General features: G+C 48.5%; 1 protein-coding gene across 7 annotated transcripts in view; it reads right to left on the bottom strand.

Moving 5' to 3' along the window:
* Positions 1 to 18,336, bottom strand: part of Sntg2 (syntrophin gamma 2) — a 226,846-nt gene that overhangs the window by 76,541 nt on the left and 131,969 nt on the right. For all 7 annotated transcript variants that reach the window (XM_074049063.1, XM_074049064.1, XM_074049066.1 and 4 more), the window contains exon 9: positions 15,151 to 15,278. In XM_074049063.1, the coding sequence (XP_073905164.1) occupies positions 15,151 to 15,278 (128 nt within the window). The remainder of the gene's footprint in view (positions 1 to 15,150; positions 15,279 to 18,336) is intronic.

Raw genomic sequence — 18,336 nt, 5'->3', positions numbered from 1 at the left:
CAAGGTGGACTCCTAAACTCTGAGCCATGCTGCCCTTGTCCTTGTGAGGGGCTTCAGTGGATCCATTGCTATGAAGACTGAGAAATGCAGAGGTCATGTAAGAAGGCCATTGTGAACCCTAGGTACTATGCAAAGAGTGTTAATCAGTAAAACGGTTTATCAATAAAAATCAATGCAAATTAGGTATTATATGAAAAGAAATGTTGAAAATGTGACACAAGGGCTGAGGACAGCCCTTACTGACATGGTGATAAGGCACCATGGAAACACGTTGGTTTATTCTTGGCCATTGCTGTAACAATGTACTAACTAGTGCCTACGAAACACACTTTATGCACATGTGCCCGAGGGCTGGGTGTCCTCGTCCTCTGGCTTGAATCTGTTTAGTGTCTAGTCTTGCCTGCAATGTCCCCTCCACCGCACAAGACGGAAGCTTGCTTCACGACTCTCTGGTCAGTGTCTGCTCTGGTTCTTTCGGATCTTTCTCATATGGTCAAGGTCATTGTCAGAGCAGAAATTCAGGTATTCAGGACCCCACACACTCCTGCAGAGCCTCACGATGGGTTTAAGGGTCTTCAGGAAGCAACAGCAGGACTCTGGAGCAAAGGCTTCTTGTTCAGAGCCGCTGATGTGAGACACTGCTCCTCAGTCGGGAAGCCAATAACTGACAATGTCAATGCTCCTGAGAAGCCCACCCCTTCCATGACTTCCTCAAGCCTATGGGGAAGTTTTGAATTCCAAAGGGAAACTGGGAACAGAGTTTCATGCTAAAAGAAATAAATCAATACAAAGTTTTTGGCTAAGGGAAAAAATGAGTCCCAAAGAAGTTCAAAGCACACATCTAACTTACGGGAACATTAAGGAGCTCACAGTTCAGTGCATGGGTCTGACTGTGTGAAGTCTGGCTGGTCCATCTCCTTGGATTCAGGACTGGAAGACAACACCAGGCCCACTCCCTTCCCACTGGGGCACCTGCTGGCCATGCTTCTTGCACATGGCCTCATCAGCTCCTGCAGCCTCCCTTCCCTAGACATCCTCTCCACACCCTGACCATGCCTTTCCTCTGGCCACCCTCTGTGAGCATGCCTTCAGTAAACACACTCAACTGTCCCTTACCAAGCCATCTGCCTGAAGCAGAGGCTGACCCTTAAGCATTATTGGATATTTTCAGAACCCCAACACAGACTGTCAATGTCCTACAGCAACAACCAGTCTTATGACCTGCTCTTTCCCCTGTGCTGTGAAATCCCAGGAACTGCACAAAGTCTGACCCTAAACATTGCGGATGCTAATCCACCTCAGAGCTCTGTGTCAGAGAAAGGGGACTCAATTTAAAACCAAGCTTTGAACAAGTCATAATTTTTAAAGAGCTAACATTTAACCAAAGGACCTTCTACCCATGAAGTGTGCCTGGTGACCCTCCCAGCTGTGTCCTGTGGTTCCACCCCAGGTTCTTACCTCCATTCTCCTCACAGCTCCATAAACTGGGAAGAAAAGGAGCACAGCGTGTTCATGCCTCTGAAGGCTGGTTTAGCTGCAAATCTCCCTGCTTTGGAAGATGAAGTGTTGGGGTTCAGGCATGGTTAAAGAGATTGTAAACAAGGAGGACAAAAGTGAGGCACCTCCTCCAGGATGGATGAGGGCATCCGTTCAATGCTTGACCTCAATAAGATACACCTGTTCCATGACTTCTAAACCTTTACTTAAGAGTAATTAAAGTTCCTGTCCCTTTCACTCTGATCTTAATCTGCTGTATTGTCTACCTTTCCTGCTGACACCAGTGATACAATTGATTGCTTGCAAAAATATTTTTTTGGCCATTTGCTGTACTCAATAAAAGCTGCAAGGCAAACAGATTCTGGGACTTAGCTAGTCCCAAGCTAGTCTTCCCCTTGGCCTCTCATACACGTTTCCTGTATTCAAGTAATCTTTCATCCGCCACTTCAGGTGTGCTGGTCGCAAGCCGGCAATAAAGGATGGGCCTCTGTGTGTGTGTGTGCACACATGCATGTGCATCTGAGTTAGTGTACATGAATATGTACGTGTCTGTGTGTGTTTACCTGGGTCAAGACAGAGAGCTGTGAGCCTTCATTCGGCAGAATGAGAGGAAAATGTGTATATTTCTTGATATTTGAAATGTCACACTGTTGTTCACATAGCACATTTCCACACGGTCTCTGCAAGATATTATTATAAACTGCAAGTCAGAAAAGTGTTTTCTCCTGCTTTTCCTATCATGCATTGGCATTTCTAACAATTCCACATTAAATAAAAAGAGGGGCAGTTTAAATTGAGGAACCCGGCATCCTGCTGCATGTGAATCAGGTAGCGTTTCGTTAAAAAAGGTCGTTGACAGACAAGAGTCCAGGAGGTCCAGGAAAAGAATTATCTCCCCTTCGTGCTGCCTCTGAGAGCAAGCTCACCCACCTGTCACCACTGTGCCTCCCAGACACCAGCGCTGTGTCTCCAGAGCCTCAGAAGGACCAGGTGTTCCTGAAACACCCGCAGCTCTGAGGTAGAGCACTCATCTAGCGTGCGCAAGGCCCAGGTTCAATCCCAGAACTAAAAAAATAACAATGACAACAGCGAGGCAGAGGCCCAATGAGTCCGTGTGAAGCCAGTGGGTGGAGGCTGTGAAGGGGGTATCCAGGGACACTGGCCATGCCTCCCCTCGAGGGAAGAAAGGAAATGACCTCAAAGACCCGAACGCATCCAGGACGTATTCCTTGTTTGGCTGTTACCTGCCTGTACGAGGCACAGAGTATTCACCAGGAAAAAGTGTTAGAGAACACTCAGTGTGTCTTCCAGTGCCAGGTCTCCCGGTCTCGGTACCTGTGGCCTCTAAGGAGCACCAAGCCCAGTCCCAGCCCCTGAGGGCAGCCTCCATCTGGAAATAGGCATTTCAGAGGTCATACTGTCCCCTTTGCTGGAATCTGGAGGTCCTTCTCCAAGTCCTGTAACAACAATGGCAGGAGGGTGGGAAGAGCTGAAGGTCACAGTTACTAAGAGCCTGCACTGTGCGAGGCCTCATCTAAGTAACTCATGCCCGACACAGAACTCTACAGAATGGGCGTAACTGTTTGGCTTCCCAGGGCAAAGGCAATGTTACAGAGACCTCATTCCACCAGCCCTTGGTGGGAAGCAAGCAAGATGGACTTTACTGAGCACAGGTGACCATGGCACAGGAGCTGTGGCCTTGGCCTTATGCACAATCCAGACCAGCAAAAGCCAAGAAGCAGCACAGGTTGAGTTTGCCCCTTGGTCATCCAGGCCCAGGGTTCTCTCTGGACACCAGGAGACAGGCAGAGGTGGGAGGAGCCATTGTCAGGGTTGAACCCTGCTTTTTCTCCTACCCGGACACATCCATCCAAGTCTTCTGCATAAGCCATTTCTTCTCTGTCCATCTTCTAAGAGTCTCCATCCAAACGTTGAGAAGGCCGGTGCACAGCTCTGACCCTGCACCTTGCTTTCCAGTGTGTGATGTCACGCTAAAGCACTGACCAGACATTGGTGATGTAATAGTCCGAGCACATGTTCTCTGAGCTTTGTTGCTTGCTTCCTTCCATTTCAAAGAAGAGACCTAGAAATTAAACTACACACTGGACCCCAACAGCCTTCCATGCCTCTAGCTACGAAAATATGCAGCTCCCAAATGAATCCAAATGGAACATGGACCCCAAGCTGCCAGCTCTGATGGTGCTGTAGCCAAATGTGGTTGTGTCCTCTGAGGATGCACAGCAAGCAGCCAAGAGACAGCCCTGTCTGGACTTTGAACCTCCAAACCTGGGAGCTGAATGAACCTCTTTTCCTTCCTAAGCAGACTGTGTCAGGTATTTTGTTGTAGTGACGCAAAGGTGACTGGCACAGACAGAGCATGGAGAAACATTAAATGGCAGCCACCATGCTCATCGCTGTCCTTGGTGTATGTGTGGAGGGCAGGGTGAAAACCTCAGGTGGCATGTGGACAGCACTTGCAGGCCTGCTGGTGAGGACAGGCACTCAGAGAGTGTCCAAACAGCAAGGCAAAAGACATGAAGCAGAAGAGCCAGGAGGAGCTGCCGCCTGGTACGAAGGGGCAGGAGAAGGTCTTCCCCATCTGCAAACGGTCCAACCAGAACCTACCAGAACTGGAGGAAGATGGCCTTGCAGTCAGGCTGGGGGCCACGAAAACCCCGTTGGCCCTACTGATAGAGACCCTGCTTTTCAAACACTTCCAAAGTGCGAAGAACCTCTCGGAGCGCACTTGCTGTCTGCGGTCATGGCTGTCCACCGTGGACCACAGGAGTGAGAGGACCTTACCATCCAGGCACAGGTGCAGGATTGCCATGGGAAGGGCTTCATTTCCTCGAGTGCTGCCCCCCGCACTGGGACACAGAGCAGGTGCCAGACGCAGGCAGACCTGGACTCTCCATGTGCTGCTGTGCCCTCTCCTGTCCTCGTCTGTCCACCCCACTGGATGCCTGAGGAATCACTCAGTGGAGCAGGTCCTCAATAAATAAAGGCATCAGGACTAGCAGAGTTTTCCTAGAATTTGTTTGTGCTTTATAAAAGTATCCTTTGAAATATATTTATGCCTTAGGGAGAAATGATTAATTAAACCCCACTACACCTCCCAAAGATGACTGCAAACATGCCATACTACACTTGGGCTTTCCCCTGAAATGAGGTTCTGCTTCAGTGTCCCAGCTAGTAAACAAATGAGTCTTGTTATTTTTGTTTTGTTAAAGCTATTTCATCATTACTAAAGGACTTTTTGCATTTTGTTTTGTTCGTAAGGGCGGGTGCTGATTTAAGTGTACTAAGTTTCAAAAAGCACACACAGAAGGACTCTTGGTAAAAAGCACATTTGGTACAGTGTGCAGCTAAGGGTTGTATTAAATGAGCAAGGAGGTCTGTGCCTCCCTCTCTCCCGTCCCAGCAGATAGCAGCCCAGGCAGCACATCTGTCTAGCAGGGCCAGGCTGCTGTTTGGTTAAGGACCTTGCAAGTCCATCAAGAGCAAGATAATGGTCCTGTGTCTTCAGTCTTGAATAAGTGAGCACACATTTCAAGAGTCCACCTCACACGATGCCTGAGCCATGGGCCTTGAGCCTGCTAGGCAAGTGCTCTACCACTGAATTACATCCCCAGCCCTCCGAAGATCCTTTGAACAAACTAAAACTCCTACAAATGTGGAACAGAGAAATATATTGACTGTCTATAAAATGAAACAGAACACATTCTAGAAGATTATTTGATGGCTAAATTCACTGTGACTTCTAAGTCAAACACAGTGAATTCTAGGTCTCCAAAGTTTAGTTTTTTGGTATTTTGAATAGTAGAATTTACAGCTTTATTCTATAGCCAAAGAAAATCAACACAACGATGCTCTGCCTGACTACACTTCCCTCATCTGTAGACACAGTGTCCTGGACAAGCCTGCTTTTCAATCGCTGCCTGGTGACTGCATCAGTGTGGAGCAGGAGGACAGCCCTGTGACCACGAAGCCACCCTGTCAAATCCCTGCTGTCTCCCAGTGTCTAATGGGGCCACTTCTGTGGGAGCTGCTGCACCAGCGTGTGGGGTTGGCAGGGCTGGGCAGGCAGCAGGCCACACACGCAGGTCACTGCCACCCCCTCCACTGAGCATCTGTGGAAACTGACGCCAGGCTGAGGGCACGCCTGCACTGGGGACACTCTGAGTCTCCCTCCTGATGAGCACACATTCTGTTCACAGGACCCTCAGCTTCCCTGGTGCTGCTCAACCTTTACGCTAAAATCCACATCTGTATTAGCAACTACATAACCCAATCAGGATCCTCCAAATGGAGCCCTGTCAGATCATCTGAGAGTCACCTAAACCCAACGGATGGGTGCAACAGGAGTTCGGTACTGGGTGGTAAAACTTGTCACTTTATAATTTGTCCCACAGTAAGTCTTTTTCCAGTTGCAGCAGGTGGGACTTGAGGGCAGTCAGGAAGTGCTTCCTGAGTAAATGTCAGTCACCAACCCACAGGTGTACTGAGGACCTCCACACACTTGTGTACCTGTGTCCACGTGCACGGGGAGCCACACACACCCGGATCCCTAGCGCTGGGGATTCCAGGACCTGCGTGTCACCTCAAGGTGAAAAGATCACCCTCAGATCCGTGAACTTTTCCACTTCCCTGGGATCTGGCAGGGAACCGACCTGCAGTCATCACTTAGTCTATATGGTGCTAAAGTTCCACCCCAAAGAGCCCTTTGTCAGTTTTCTGGCTAGTTTGCTATTAATTTCATTCTCTTGAGAATTCCAAGAGTTCAAAATACAAGAATGCAAAGTTATATGCCTTTCTCTTCTTATTTCTGTCTTTCAGTGTATTTTAAAACAAGTCAATGATGTGCAATGAATTCTTATGCTGTTTTAGCAGTAGTATACTTATTGATGTATAGCTCTCTGCAAAGCTTTAAAATTAAATATTTAATAAAATTGGGAGGGACAAGCAAAATATATATATAAACACACACCATTAACAATGCCATTTAAAATTAACAACAGAAAGAGCCAGTGCCATCTGTCATACCTCCTTTGTAATAATCACCACAAAACTCTTCATACAGTGAAATGGTTTTAGCCTTCACAGCGGCCTTATGAAGAAGACCCTGCTGTTATTGTTACGATTTGAGATGAAAATTGAGGCTGATTAAGTACATTATCACTTTGCCCAGTTATTTTGCCAGTTATTCCTAAGGCCAGAACTGGCAAAGAATGCACAACACCAGCCACCACAGAAAGGAAACTCTGCTCCTGGCTGTGCAGGCACCTGGCACAAAAATACCTATGAGAGGCAATTTGCATCAGAGCCACAGGCACTGCTGCTTACCCAGTGCCTCCATCTCCCAGCCCCTAAGTCCTTTGCACATTGCTGTGGCTCTGTTTCAGGTTTGACCGTCAGGTCTGCTGCTGTGGTCAGTGACTCCAGCAGGAGCGCATGGCTCATCCCGCCATCCCTCCCACACAAGTCATTTGCCCCTTGCTCTGTTTCAGGTTTGACACCGTCATGTCTGCTGCAGGGAGCTACCTCCAGCAGCACCTGTTTATCTGCAGTTGAGTTCGTGATACTGGATTGCTGATCCCAGGTTCGTGTCCTGGCGAGCTCAATGATTGAAAGCTCCAGACCAGCAGTTAAGAGTAAAGTCAGCACAAGGTTTACTGAAAGGACAGCAAAGCTCCCAGCACAGGAGGGGCTTAGGGAAACTAAGCCATAGTATAGCTGAAGTCTAGGACTGACATAGGGTGCTACCTGGTTTAGGTCCACCTAATCTATCTTGAAACAGTATTTATGACTGGTTGGTGCCTGGTCAGCTTCTCTATGAACCTGGCCACATGTCTGTCCCTCTTCTTATCGAACTGAGCATTCCAAGAAGGTCTGGTCAGCTCATCCTGGCCTTGGGGCCCACATCTTGCAGCTGCATTTTGTTATTTTGGCTGGAGACTTGTTATTTCACTGAGAAAACTGTTGTTTCTCATGCCTCTTTAGATGTCTGCTTCTAAAGTGCCTCCATCATCCACAATGGAGTCACTTCTGTCACTGCTCCCCTCACATTAGCATTGCTTATGTTCTTTTTTTGGGGGGGGGTAGGGGCGCAGCCAACCAGGGAGCTGTAGGAGAGTCCGACTGCTTGCTTGGAGTATCCAGCTGAAACTTTGAATCATCTGGGTAAATGTAAAAGTCTCCATGCTTGGAAGTTACTTAGCCAGGAGAATTTTTCACCTTCTAAGACATGGCCAAGTCAGAGACCAGAAGGAAGCAGAACACATTCTGTAAAATGCCAGTTGAGGATTCTGCTCTTAACTCCTCACATAGTGGACAGTTTGCACCAGAAACGCTCCAGCAACTCTGCAGGGAGGAGTCCAACAGGAAGAGAGACCTGGGAGGGATCTGGTCTCTGTGCTGACTTGACAAAGGTCAAGGGGAGAACCCATGACAGGATTTTTGTCCTCTTAAAGACCCCAGAGGCACCCTCTTCCACTCTTTCCACATGTAAGGACACAGTGAGAAGGTGGCAGTGCAGAAGAGGGTCACCAGGACCAGCTGTGAGCACACTAATGTGGGACTTACATAGACCAGATGTGTTGTTTATAAGCCAACCAGTCTTGGTGCTTTGTCACAGCAGCCTCAAGGGACTGTGACACCACCTAAGGAGCACCATGTCACTGCTAACCAGGAGGTTTAGTGCGTTTAGAAACTTCTCCATCTACTGTTTCAGCTCCTCCCTGATCTGGTATTGATTTTCTTGGATAAGAATTAAGTCATTAAGTCCTTTCTTTTGGCACTCTGAGAACACGGTCCCTATGGTTTCCTTGTTTTGCTATAATGATGAGGACGTGGACAGACTGACTGTAGAGAGGGTCAAGATAGGATGACGTCCCCACAGTTGTGAGCTCTGCAGTCACAGCACCTGGAGACAAGAGCTGGTGTCAGATGCAGCTGCTGCTGAGGGAGATGAAAGACTTGCGGCCATGGTAGGCAGCTCAGAGCAGGCTCTGGGGATGGGTGTGCCTTACTGTGATTTCATTCCCCCAGCTTTAAAACTCCTTCCTGTTTATTTTCATTTCAGACCTTGAAAGCCTATTAAATCCCCACACACAAAGGAAAGGAGAACCAAGTACCAACTGAGTGTTCAAAGGATAGACTCATGATGACTTTATCTTGCTCAGCTACAAAGAAAAGTTCATCATATCTGAAAGCTGAGACCAGCAGGATCTGTCAGCAGATGGGACAGTAATCCCGTGCAGTCAAGATGAATGACTCTTGGAGACAGAAATAAAGGATTCTACGTTGAGAAATTGCCATTTGATGCAGAGGGAGAGATGGAGAGAGAGACCAAGAGGCAGACAGAGGAGTAAGGGGGAAGCAGCAGCTTTGGGAGGCAGCCTACATGGAGGGCACGAGACGCCCCCCAGAGGGTGGATGGAGGGCATGGAGCAGGAGGGGATTGTTGACAGACTGCTGATAACAGTCACTGCTGGGAGCAGTTCTAGATTCTAGCCAGACAGCACCATTTGCGCTGCTTCTCTCTGCTTAGTGGGAGGGTAGCTGACATGGGCTCCAGCATCACAGTCCATACTAACCCAGGCTCAAGACAGCTCTGTGGACGTGGTCACTAGTCAAGGCAGCTGCCACTCATGCATCCATCAGGCAATCCTCTGTGGCTTTCACAAGACTCTGATTCATCTCACTCTCACAGACAGTGTGGAGGAGACTGAGCCTTGCAGGTGCTAACCTTAGGCCTCAGGTAGTCACCACACCCACTGAGCGTGTGGTGCAAGGGCAGCTTGGCTCAGCCTGGGTTAGTAGCACAGCCACCTTCGTGAGGGGCTCTGCCTTCTGAGACTTCTGATCACCTGCAGTTTCTGTGAGAGGGATTGGAGACCTCCATGTCCTCGGGTGTGTTCCAGCGGCCTTTGTCCACGTGCATGTGCACAGAGCCTGGCCACAGTGCTGCACGTGTTAGGAGCACATGTAGCAAGGCATTCTCTCTTTTAATCAGCATGAACGCCTTGATCTTCTATCCCCAAAATGAAGTTTCCATAAAACTTACAGCCAGTGCATTGAGAAACAACAGCAGTCCTGTCCCCTGCCCACCACCAGTGAGATGGTGTGGTCGGACACCAGTCAGATGCACACAGAGTGCCCAGGTTGCTAGTCTCAGACAGAGGCCCCCCGAGGACATGGTGAGCAGAAGAAACAAAACGCTGTCCAGCCTCAAAGGCACCCCACTGCTAAGGATGGAAGACCCCCAGACAAAAAACCAATCTACAAACTCTGGACATAGCTTTACTCCAGACCAGAGGCGTGTAGAGAACGTTCTAACCAACAGCAGCAAAAGACATGCTCTTCCTGGTGCCATGGGACATTCTCCAGGACCAGTCATATGCGAGGCTACAAAGCAAGTCTTAAATTTAAGAAGGCTGTAGTTCTAACAAGTATCTTCTGATCATAAAAGAAAATAAAACCTAGCATTCAATAACAGGAGTAGCTTTGTAAAAATCACAAATATGTAGAAATTAAAACAACATGCTCCTAAACAGTCAGTGGATCAAAGAGAAAATGAAAAGAGAAATAAAAAAAATATCTTGAGAGAAATGAAAGTGGATAAACCAAAATTGATGGGACACAGTGAAGGAATTTCAGGAAAGAAATAATAAACACCTACACCTTCTACTTCTTGCAAAAGTAAATAAAAAACTAATGTTATATCTCAAAAAACTAGAAAATAAAGCAAACTAAAGCCAAAGTCAGTAGAAGGAAGAGAATAAAATAGCAGAAATAAACAAGAAGCTAGAAAGACAACAGAAAAAGACAAACAATTAAAAGTTGATTCTTTGAAAAGATAAAGAAAATGGACAAAACTTCAGATAGGCCAAGAAAGAGAGAGAGAGAGAGAGAGAGAGAGAGAGAGAGAGAGAGACAGAGAGAAATAAACTCAGAAATGAATGGGAGGCATTGCAATAGATACCACAGGAACAGAGAACACCATAGACCCGAAGGACAATTTTACACCGAGTAGTTGTGTAATCTAGAAGAAATGGAAGAGTTCCCAAAACATGTCCTACAAGGACTGAATCATGAGCAAACAAAAATTCTTAATGGATCAATAACGGGTAAGGAGATTGAGTCAGCCATGAGATTCTCAGGAAAGAAAATTCCAGGACCTGATCCCACCACTGCTGGCATCCACCAAACATGTAAAGAACACCAAAACTTGTGAACTCTTCCCAAAAGTCAAAGACACAAGACCACCACTACCTGTTGTCTCATTCCAAAGATAGACAAAGATTCCACAAGAAAAGATTACAGGCCAACACCCCTGCTGAGCACGGATGCAAAGATCCTCTGTGGAACACTGCAAAGCAAATTCAATGGTGTCTTCAAAGGAGTGTTCGTGGGGATCAAGCCGCATTGGCTTGGGATGCAAGGATCCCATAAGCAAACAGCAAACCTGAGAATTTATTAAGAGAACGGACACAACTGTATGGCAATTTCAGTAGCTGTAGGTAAATATTTGACATAATTTAACAAATTATGGCTAATGCAACAAATTAACATGAAAATCCCACAGCCGACATCATGCTCAGTGGTGAAAGGCTGAGCTTCCTCTGAGATCAGGAAGCAGATCGGGATGGCCTGCTCCTGACTTCTTTTCAACAGAGTTCTGGGGTTTGACTTCAGGACATCACCCTTGCTAGGCAGGTGCTTGCTTTTCAGCCACGCTCCTAGCCCAGCGCAAAGGAACGCAACAGTCTTTTCTCAAGGGAAGACCCACAAATGGCCTAAAGATACAGGAAATAGGCTTACCATCCCCCCATCATCCAGGAAATGCTACCAAAAGCATACGGACAACGATGAGATGTCTGTGCCCTGATAGCTATGATGAGGACAGGCCTATGTCACAGCAGAAGGCCAAGCCACACTGGAGACAGAGGGAATGTGCTCTCTGTCTGCACAAAGCTGGTGTCACTTGGTGGGGTCCACAAAGAAGAACCAACCAGTCATGGATTTGAGGACAGGAGGGAGGCAGACACTACAGCAGAGCTACTGACAGCTGGGAAGAACTTGCCCTGTTGTAAGGTGGCTCCCGGCTGCAGGGAGAATGTGCTGCCTCTTCCACTCTGGAGAGGGGGATGAAGTCTTTGTTCTTCTTCAAAACTCACTTAAAGCAGTTTTCTAAGACAAGCTAAACAAACAGCAAATTGTCATTAAGGAAGAAACTGTGACCCATACTGACAAAGGCACCTTCACTTAGTCAGCAGGGCATTTGCAGTTTGTCACGTGGCCCCAGCTTCTATGTGTGGGCACCTCTGGTGCTCCATACTTCCTGCCTTCTCCTGTTAGGAGATGTGCCCGGGAGCTTGGGGACTTGGAATACTGGGCGGAAAGGACAGAGGTTGAGACTGGGCAGCTGCTTTGGGGTCTAAGGACACCCAGCCCAGAAAGGAAGGACACAGATCCCCGGGCGATCAGTGCTGCTCTTCTGGGGAGAGTGAGAGCTCACTAATCTGGGTCCCATGTCAGTCAGTGTGGCTTCTCTGGGAAGCCTTTTCAGAACATCCCAGACACAGTGCCACCATGGAGGCATGGGCCACCAAAGACACACACGTCACTACAGATACACATGTCACCACAGACGCACAATCCACCACAGACACAAGTGTCACCAGGGACACACATGTCACCACAGACACACATGTCATCTGGGGTACATGCGTCACCAGAGACACACATGTCACCACAGACACATGTCATCTGGGATACACGTGCCACCATGGACACGTGTTTCTGACACTATGGCTCCTCTGCCATGTGTCCCCAGTTGGCTCACCTCCTAGTGTCTGTCCAGGCTGTCCACCTTCTCTGGTCAGTCTCTGTAATGCTGGTGTGACTGGGAGGAAGCCTGAAAGTCCTGCAAGTGACAGCTGTCTTTGCAGAGCTACACCAGGTTTGTAGGTGTCCCGTGTTAAACAGACTAGAGGTGACAAGTGTTGGGGAGTATGTGGAGAAAGGAGAGACTTGTGCCCTGCTCATGGGAAAGTAAATCAGTGCAGCCATCATGGAAAATGGTACTGATGTCTCAAAAAATTAGCCATGGCTATTAGAATAGCCACGATGTGATCCAGCAAGTCCACTCCGGTGTATACACAAAATGCGGGGACTCGTGTCTAAGACACCTCCGCACGCGTGTTCATCCCAGCACTGATTACAATGGCTGGGAGAAGGGGTCAACCAGGTGCCCATCCTGGATGGATGGATGAGTCCACAATGGACTATTATCCAGCCATAAAGAAGAATGATACTAGCCATTTGCAGCAAAATGGATGAAAATGGAGAACATTAAGCTAAGCAAGGCAGCTAGCCATAAAAAGATAACGACCATTTCTCTCTTGTGTGTGGAAGGTAAAAGGTTGAACACACGGAAGTCAGGTTTCCAGAGCGTGGAGCAAGGGCAGGGCTGGGGGGACGCTGGCCGAAGGGTGAACGTCTCAGTTACACAGGAGAAGGCACAGCCTGGCGACCACAGCCAGAAATAATGTACTGCGCATTTCAAAAGTGCTGAGTAGATTTAACGTTCTCACTATAAAAAAAACAAGCACGGGGCTGGTGGATGCTTTAATTAGCTTGATTTAATTATTTAACAAGGTAAATAATATCAAAAGCCACACTGTATTAAAAAAATTTACATTTAGTATGCTTAGTATTTGTCAATCAACAATAAAAGGAGCAGGAAGCGGTGCTTGTAAACCCGGCGCCCTATGACTACGGAAAGACAGACCAGACCTAACTTCTAATCTATTCATGTTTACCCCAGGGTTTGTATTGCAGCTTTTGTTTTAAGATTTTAAAACTGTTTCACCTAGAATTGGCAAATTCTGAGTTAATTCTTCCCACCTCCCAGGCTGAGGACCCCTAGGGAGAAAGCGTCCTGGGGTCTTGGGGTTCAACTCATGCCCGGCCCTCTTTCTTCACCTCGAAGTGCGACCATAGAGGGTTATAGGACGACGGCACCGACAGCATGTCCTCACTCTGTCCGGGACTTCAACAGGGATGTGGGTCAGGACTAACTGTTTATTACGAGTTTGAGTCCTGAGGCGTTTTGCTTTCGTGCCTCCTTGCTTAAAGTCATGAAAAAACGGCAGCAAAGCTCATACAGCATCTCTGCCTGCAGGAAACAGCATGTCGTCCTCCCGCGGACAAGGGAAGGCTTTCCATTCACTGCTGGGGTTGGGGCGGCCGGCTTTCCTGGTAGAGCGAGGGGCAGGGACGGGCGTTCTGCTTTCCATCTTGCTGGGTAAACACAGGGTGGGGGAATGCATGGCTTCCTGGGTCAGAAACATTTGCTGCCAAGCATACTGTGTGTCTCTAAGTTTCTCAAGCAGCCAGAAACCTGCCCTGCGTTTTAGGTGTGAGAGGCCTCGCCCTGTCCTCAGTCCTCTTTCTGCTGTGTCCCGTGCTCTAGGTGGAACTGGAGGTGTGAACCATGTCCTCTCTCCACACGTCCCACCAGGTGGGGCCACCTGCTCCAGCAAAGTTCAGGGCATCTGTTTGTCCGGGGAACCACTTAACTCAAACGCAGACAGACATCAGACAGCAGCTCAGTTCCTTTTCGAGGCAGACGTGCCCAAATCCCAATTTGGGTTTTAAATGAAAATCCCACCGAAGGAACAAACCATAAGAAAGTCACACACACATGCAACAAACACACACCACACAACACAACCATACACAACATAACCATACACCACACCACACCGTAACCGCACTCATGCAAACACACACCACACCACACATCACAACTACACATCACACACATACACAACCACGTACCACAACCATATACCCCACACCACAACCACACACGCCACACACACCACACGCCACAACCACACAACAAAAGCACACAACACAAGCATACACACATGTACAAACACAGCCCTCACAACAACCACACATAGCCTAACACCACACCAACCACCATGAGACAACCACACACATCTTCTGAGGGATCAACTGACAAACATCAAAACACTTTTCCTTTGTCACTGAAGCTATGAGTGGGTCACTGACCCCCAATGTGTCTTAAGACTGAGAAAAAACAAGCCCTGGCCTCTCGCTCCTCTTGGCCATCCATGGGTCAGACAGTGCCTGGCCCTACACAGCTTATACAGAATCAGCACCCTGCACAGATGCACCTCAAATGACTTCATTAACAAGGCTCACAAGCAAGCAGCATTTATTTTGCACAAGTGCTGAACTAAGCCTCACGCTTTATTAAAGAAAACAAGGCCTGTGAGTTTCAGTGGCCTTTCTGTAATCATTTGCCATTTGAAGAATGCAGTGTTTATGTGTAATATAGTTCTGTTAACATTTGAAGCTGAGGATAGAATTTCTTCTAAACACTGTTTCATGAGCTCTGATGACTGCCACATTGCCACAAGAAAGAACTCAGAGGCTCCTGACTGCTCTAGGCTCCCTTTGCCCTGGTCCTCAACTTTCCCCCCAAAGCTCAGCTCTGCCAGTGACAGGGCATGCACCTGCTCAGGACAGTGTCAGAGAGGAAGCATCCAAGGGACCATGGACCTGGCACAAATGCAGAAGCACCAGCCTTCCCCACTTCCCAAGATGCTCACACACCTGAGTTTTTCCGTTCCAGCTTTGTGCCTGGCGATCCGAGCCATGGACAGAGGGACTGACAAGGTGTCTAGCCAGCGCTTCTCGTACTTTGGTTCATTAGCTATGGGTGAGGAAGGCGACGGTGGAGCCTGTACAAAACAAAGGAGAGTCAGTGGCCACAGACCTGCCAGACATGGACACTGTGCCCAGGAAGGGTCCTCAGCACTGAACCAGCCTGTCCCCAAAATTCAGATTAGACCCAGTTCCATGGATAAAAGTGAGTGTGAACACTCACTGCTCGGATCCACAAAGAGAAATCAAGTACTCTCTTACTTGAATTTAAAAGATTTTCTACTTTTTTAACAACATATTGCAGAGAAGGGAAAAAGCTGAAAAGGCAGACCTGCACTAGCAAGGAATGTCACTGCCATGACACAGGGCTGAGCTGTGAAGACCATGGGAGCAGAGAGGCCAAGCCAGCTCGAAATACCAGGAGAGTTTCGGTGCAAGATATACCACAAATTAACAATAATGGCAGCGTTCTAGTGCAGCCAGACTCCAAGTCTGTCTTACTGTCCATTGTCAATGGCCCTGCTGTCACCTAGTGGTAGCAGCAAATGAGGAGCCCAGGAGTGGGAAGGGACCACTCTCCAGGAGCTCATGTTGGGGAGATGCTTGAGCCCACCCATGGCCACATTCCCAGACTGACATCCCACTTGCTCCAACCAACAGTGGGTCATAAACTGAGCTCCAGGCCAGAGGACATTCAGATATTCCCACCTTAGGTTCTGCAGAGAAGCTTCCTGAGCTGTCATTATTCTAGAGTCTTGGCCCACCACGAGTGAAAAGGGTATGGACCCCTGAGCCCTGGCCATGGACACCCCAGAGGACGGGACTCCCACAACCCTGAGCACAGATGTTCACGTAGATATGAATCCCTCAGACTCACAGCTCACCCTGCGTGGACATGACTGCTGCAGCCCCATCATGGACGCCCATGCACACCCTGCATGTCTTAAGCCACACAGGTCTCACAACCCTCACCAGGTTTGTCTCTGAACTCAGGTGACAAGTTGTCACAAAGCCCTCAGGTTCAGTTCATCCCTGAAGCATCACACTCCCTCTTTGGCAAACGGTGGCACCTGAATGAATGGAATATGAATTTTCCTAACCCAGAGACGTGGAACCTGGGGGCAGGAGGAGGTAGAGAAGGAGCTGACCTCCATCAGAGACCGAGGACTGTGGCCAAAAATAGACTTGCCTCCCATTCCAGCCTCCATCAAGAGCAGTGAAACCCAATCAGGAGATGGACCCCAGGTCAGTGTCAAGTCGTGGTGGGCTCATGTTTCTTTGTTAGACATTCAGAAAGATATGAGGCCGACTTCCTATTACCCTTGGGGTAGACAGACATCTCCTAAGCTCCTGTCTCCACAGCTCCTCCCACTAAATCCTGGGATTCTTCTGGAATCCTCAGGACACAGTCAGAGGTCCTCCTAGAAGAGGGTGGGATGGAGGACCTGTGTCCCATGGAGTGGATGAAAGTTGATGCATAAAACATTCTCAAAACAAAAGTTCAAAAGGAATTATGCCATCTTCTAGAAAGGTGCTAGACCACAAAACAGTCAGGCCTTTGGATGGCAGCTGTGGAATAAAACCCCTGAGCTGCAAATGCAGGACACTTGTGATGAGAGAGGAGGGGACAGGGCCAGGGTGGAGACCCACAGGACAAGACTCTCAGGAAATGAGGCTTAACTCCCATCATCCACCTCTGTAGGTGGGGATGTCCACTGTGGTCATCCTGACCAATGTCCTATGACATGTGAGAGGCTTGGGGCTCTCTACTCACAGTGTCCAGGTGAAGAACTGCCCCTGAAGGGCTGCTCATGGAACATGCATGCCCGGTGCCTCATCTTCATGGGACTTGGTTCTGTTGAGGAAACTTTTAGCTCTTGTCCTGGGCCTGAGGCTGGGGATGCTGGGGGTCAGTGAGCAGTCTGCAAATGGGAGTATGTAAGCACTCTGTGACCAGAGGACAGGCTGTGTCTCATCCCATTGGCGCTGGAAGGCCCACACATGGGAGGGTCTCCCAGGCAGGTGTGGATATAAGCTGTGGGACTCCTTGCAGTAGACCCTAAATTGTGCCTACCTCTCTGGATGCTCATCCTTGGACCCCACCACATCTGGTGAGGAAGCCCAAACAGACACTGAGACCCAAGTGGAGAGAAAGGATCAGGCTGGGCTCCCTCACCATGACCATTGTGTGGAAGCCCCCAGGGTGCTGCCCACATGGGGCATCAGACAGACCCCTGCCCAGACCCCCCATGCCCCCCACAACTTGCAGATTTTTGAAAGAAATAGAGCACTGTATTAGGAAGATATGGCCAGAGCAAGGTGCAAAAACAAAAATTCCAGACACAGTGGCCTGTGACAATAATTATGAAGGAGAAATTGGATCTGTCACCTTGCATCCAGTCAGAAAGTGTTGCACACTACAGGGGCCCATCAGACTTTCTGTTGAGCATTCTTTCAGCTCCTGTGCTGTGATAATTATCATTCATAAGATAGCAAATGGGTTTTATTGGTGAAAATAAGGATTGCTGAAGAGAGTAATTACTGCTGAAAATGTGTGTTTTCAGGAAGACTGAAGTCACCCAGCACATGTGAACTGAGACATTTTAGTGTCTTTCCATCCTAAAGAATCAAGAAAGGATGACAAAGTACACCAATGATGATGACTTTTTAAGTTGAACTCCCCCAATTCAGGCGGAGGTTGAAGCACAGCCATCTGAGGACTGAGAGATCAGGTCCTGATCCCTGGAACCTCCACACCCTGCCTTGGTTGGCAAAGTGTGCAGATGTGATTGCATTACAGCTCCAGAGACAGGCTGGTGCTGGACCATCGGCAGGAGCCCTCCATGCGCTCACATCTGTCTTTACCAGGGGAGGGAGGGAGACAAAGAGGAGAGAGGAAGAAGCCACAGGAGAACGCAGGCAGAGATGGGAGGGGTGCAGTCATAAGCCACATGACACAAGGAGAGTGACGAAGGATTCTGTCCCTGAGCCTTCAGAGTGACGGTGGCCCTGCCGACAGACACCTTGGTTTGGCTCCTCTGGTCACCAACACCATGTGAGGATGTTTTTGTTTTTTTAAGTCATCAAGTTTGTACTCATTTGTTAAAGCAACCATGGAAAACAAGAATGCCAATC

This window comes from Castor canadensis, chromosome 12 (assembly GCF_047511655.1).
Source record: "Castor canadensis chromosome 12, mCasCan1.hap1v2, whole genome shotgun sequence".
In the NCBI taxonomy this organism is placed as follows: domain Eukaryota; kingdom Metazoa; phylum Chordata; class Mammalia; order Rodentia; family Castoridae; genus Castor; species Castor canadensis.
This window is presented reverse-complemented; position numbering and strand designations above follow the sequence as displayed.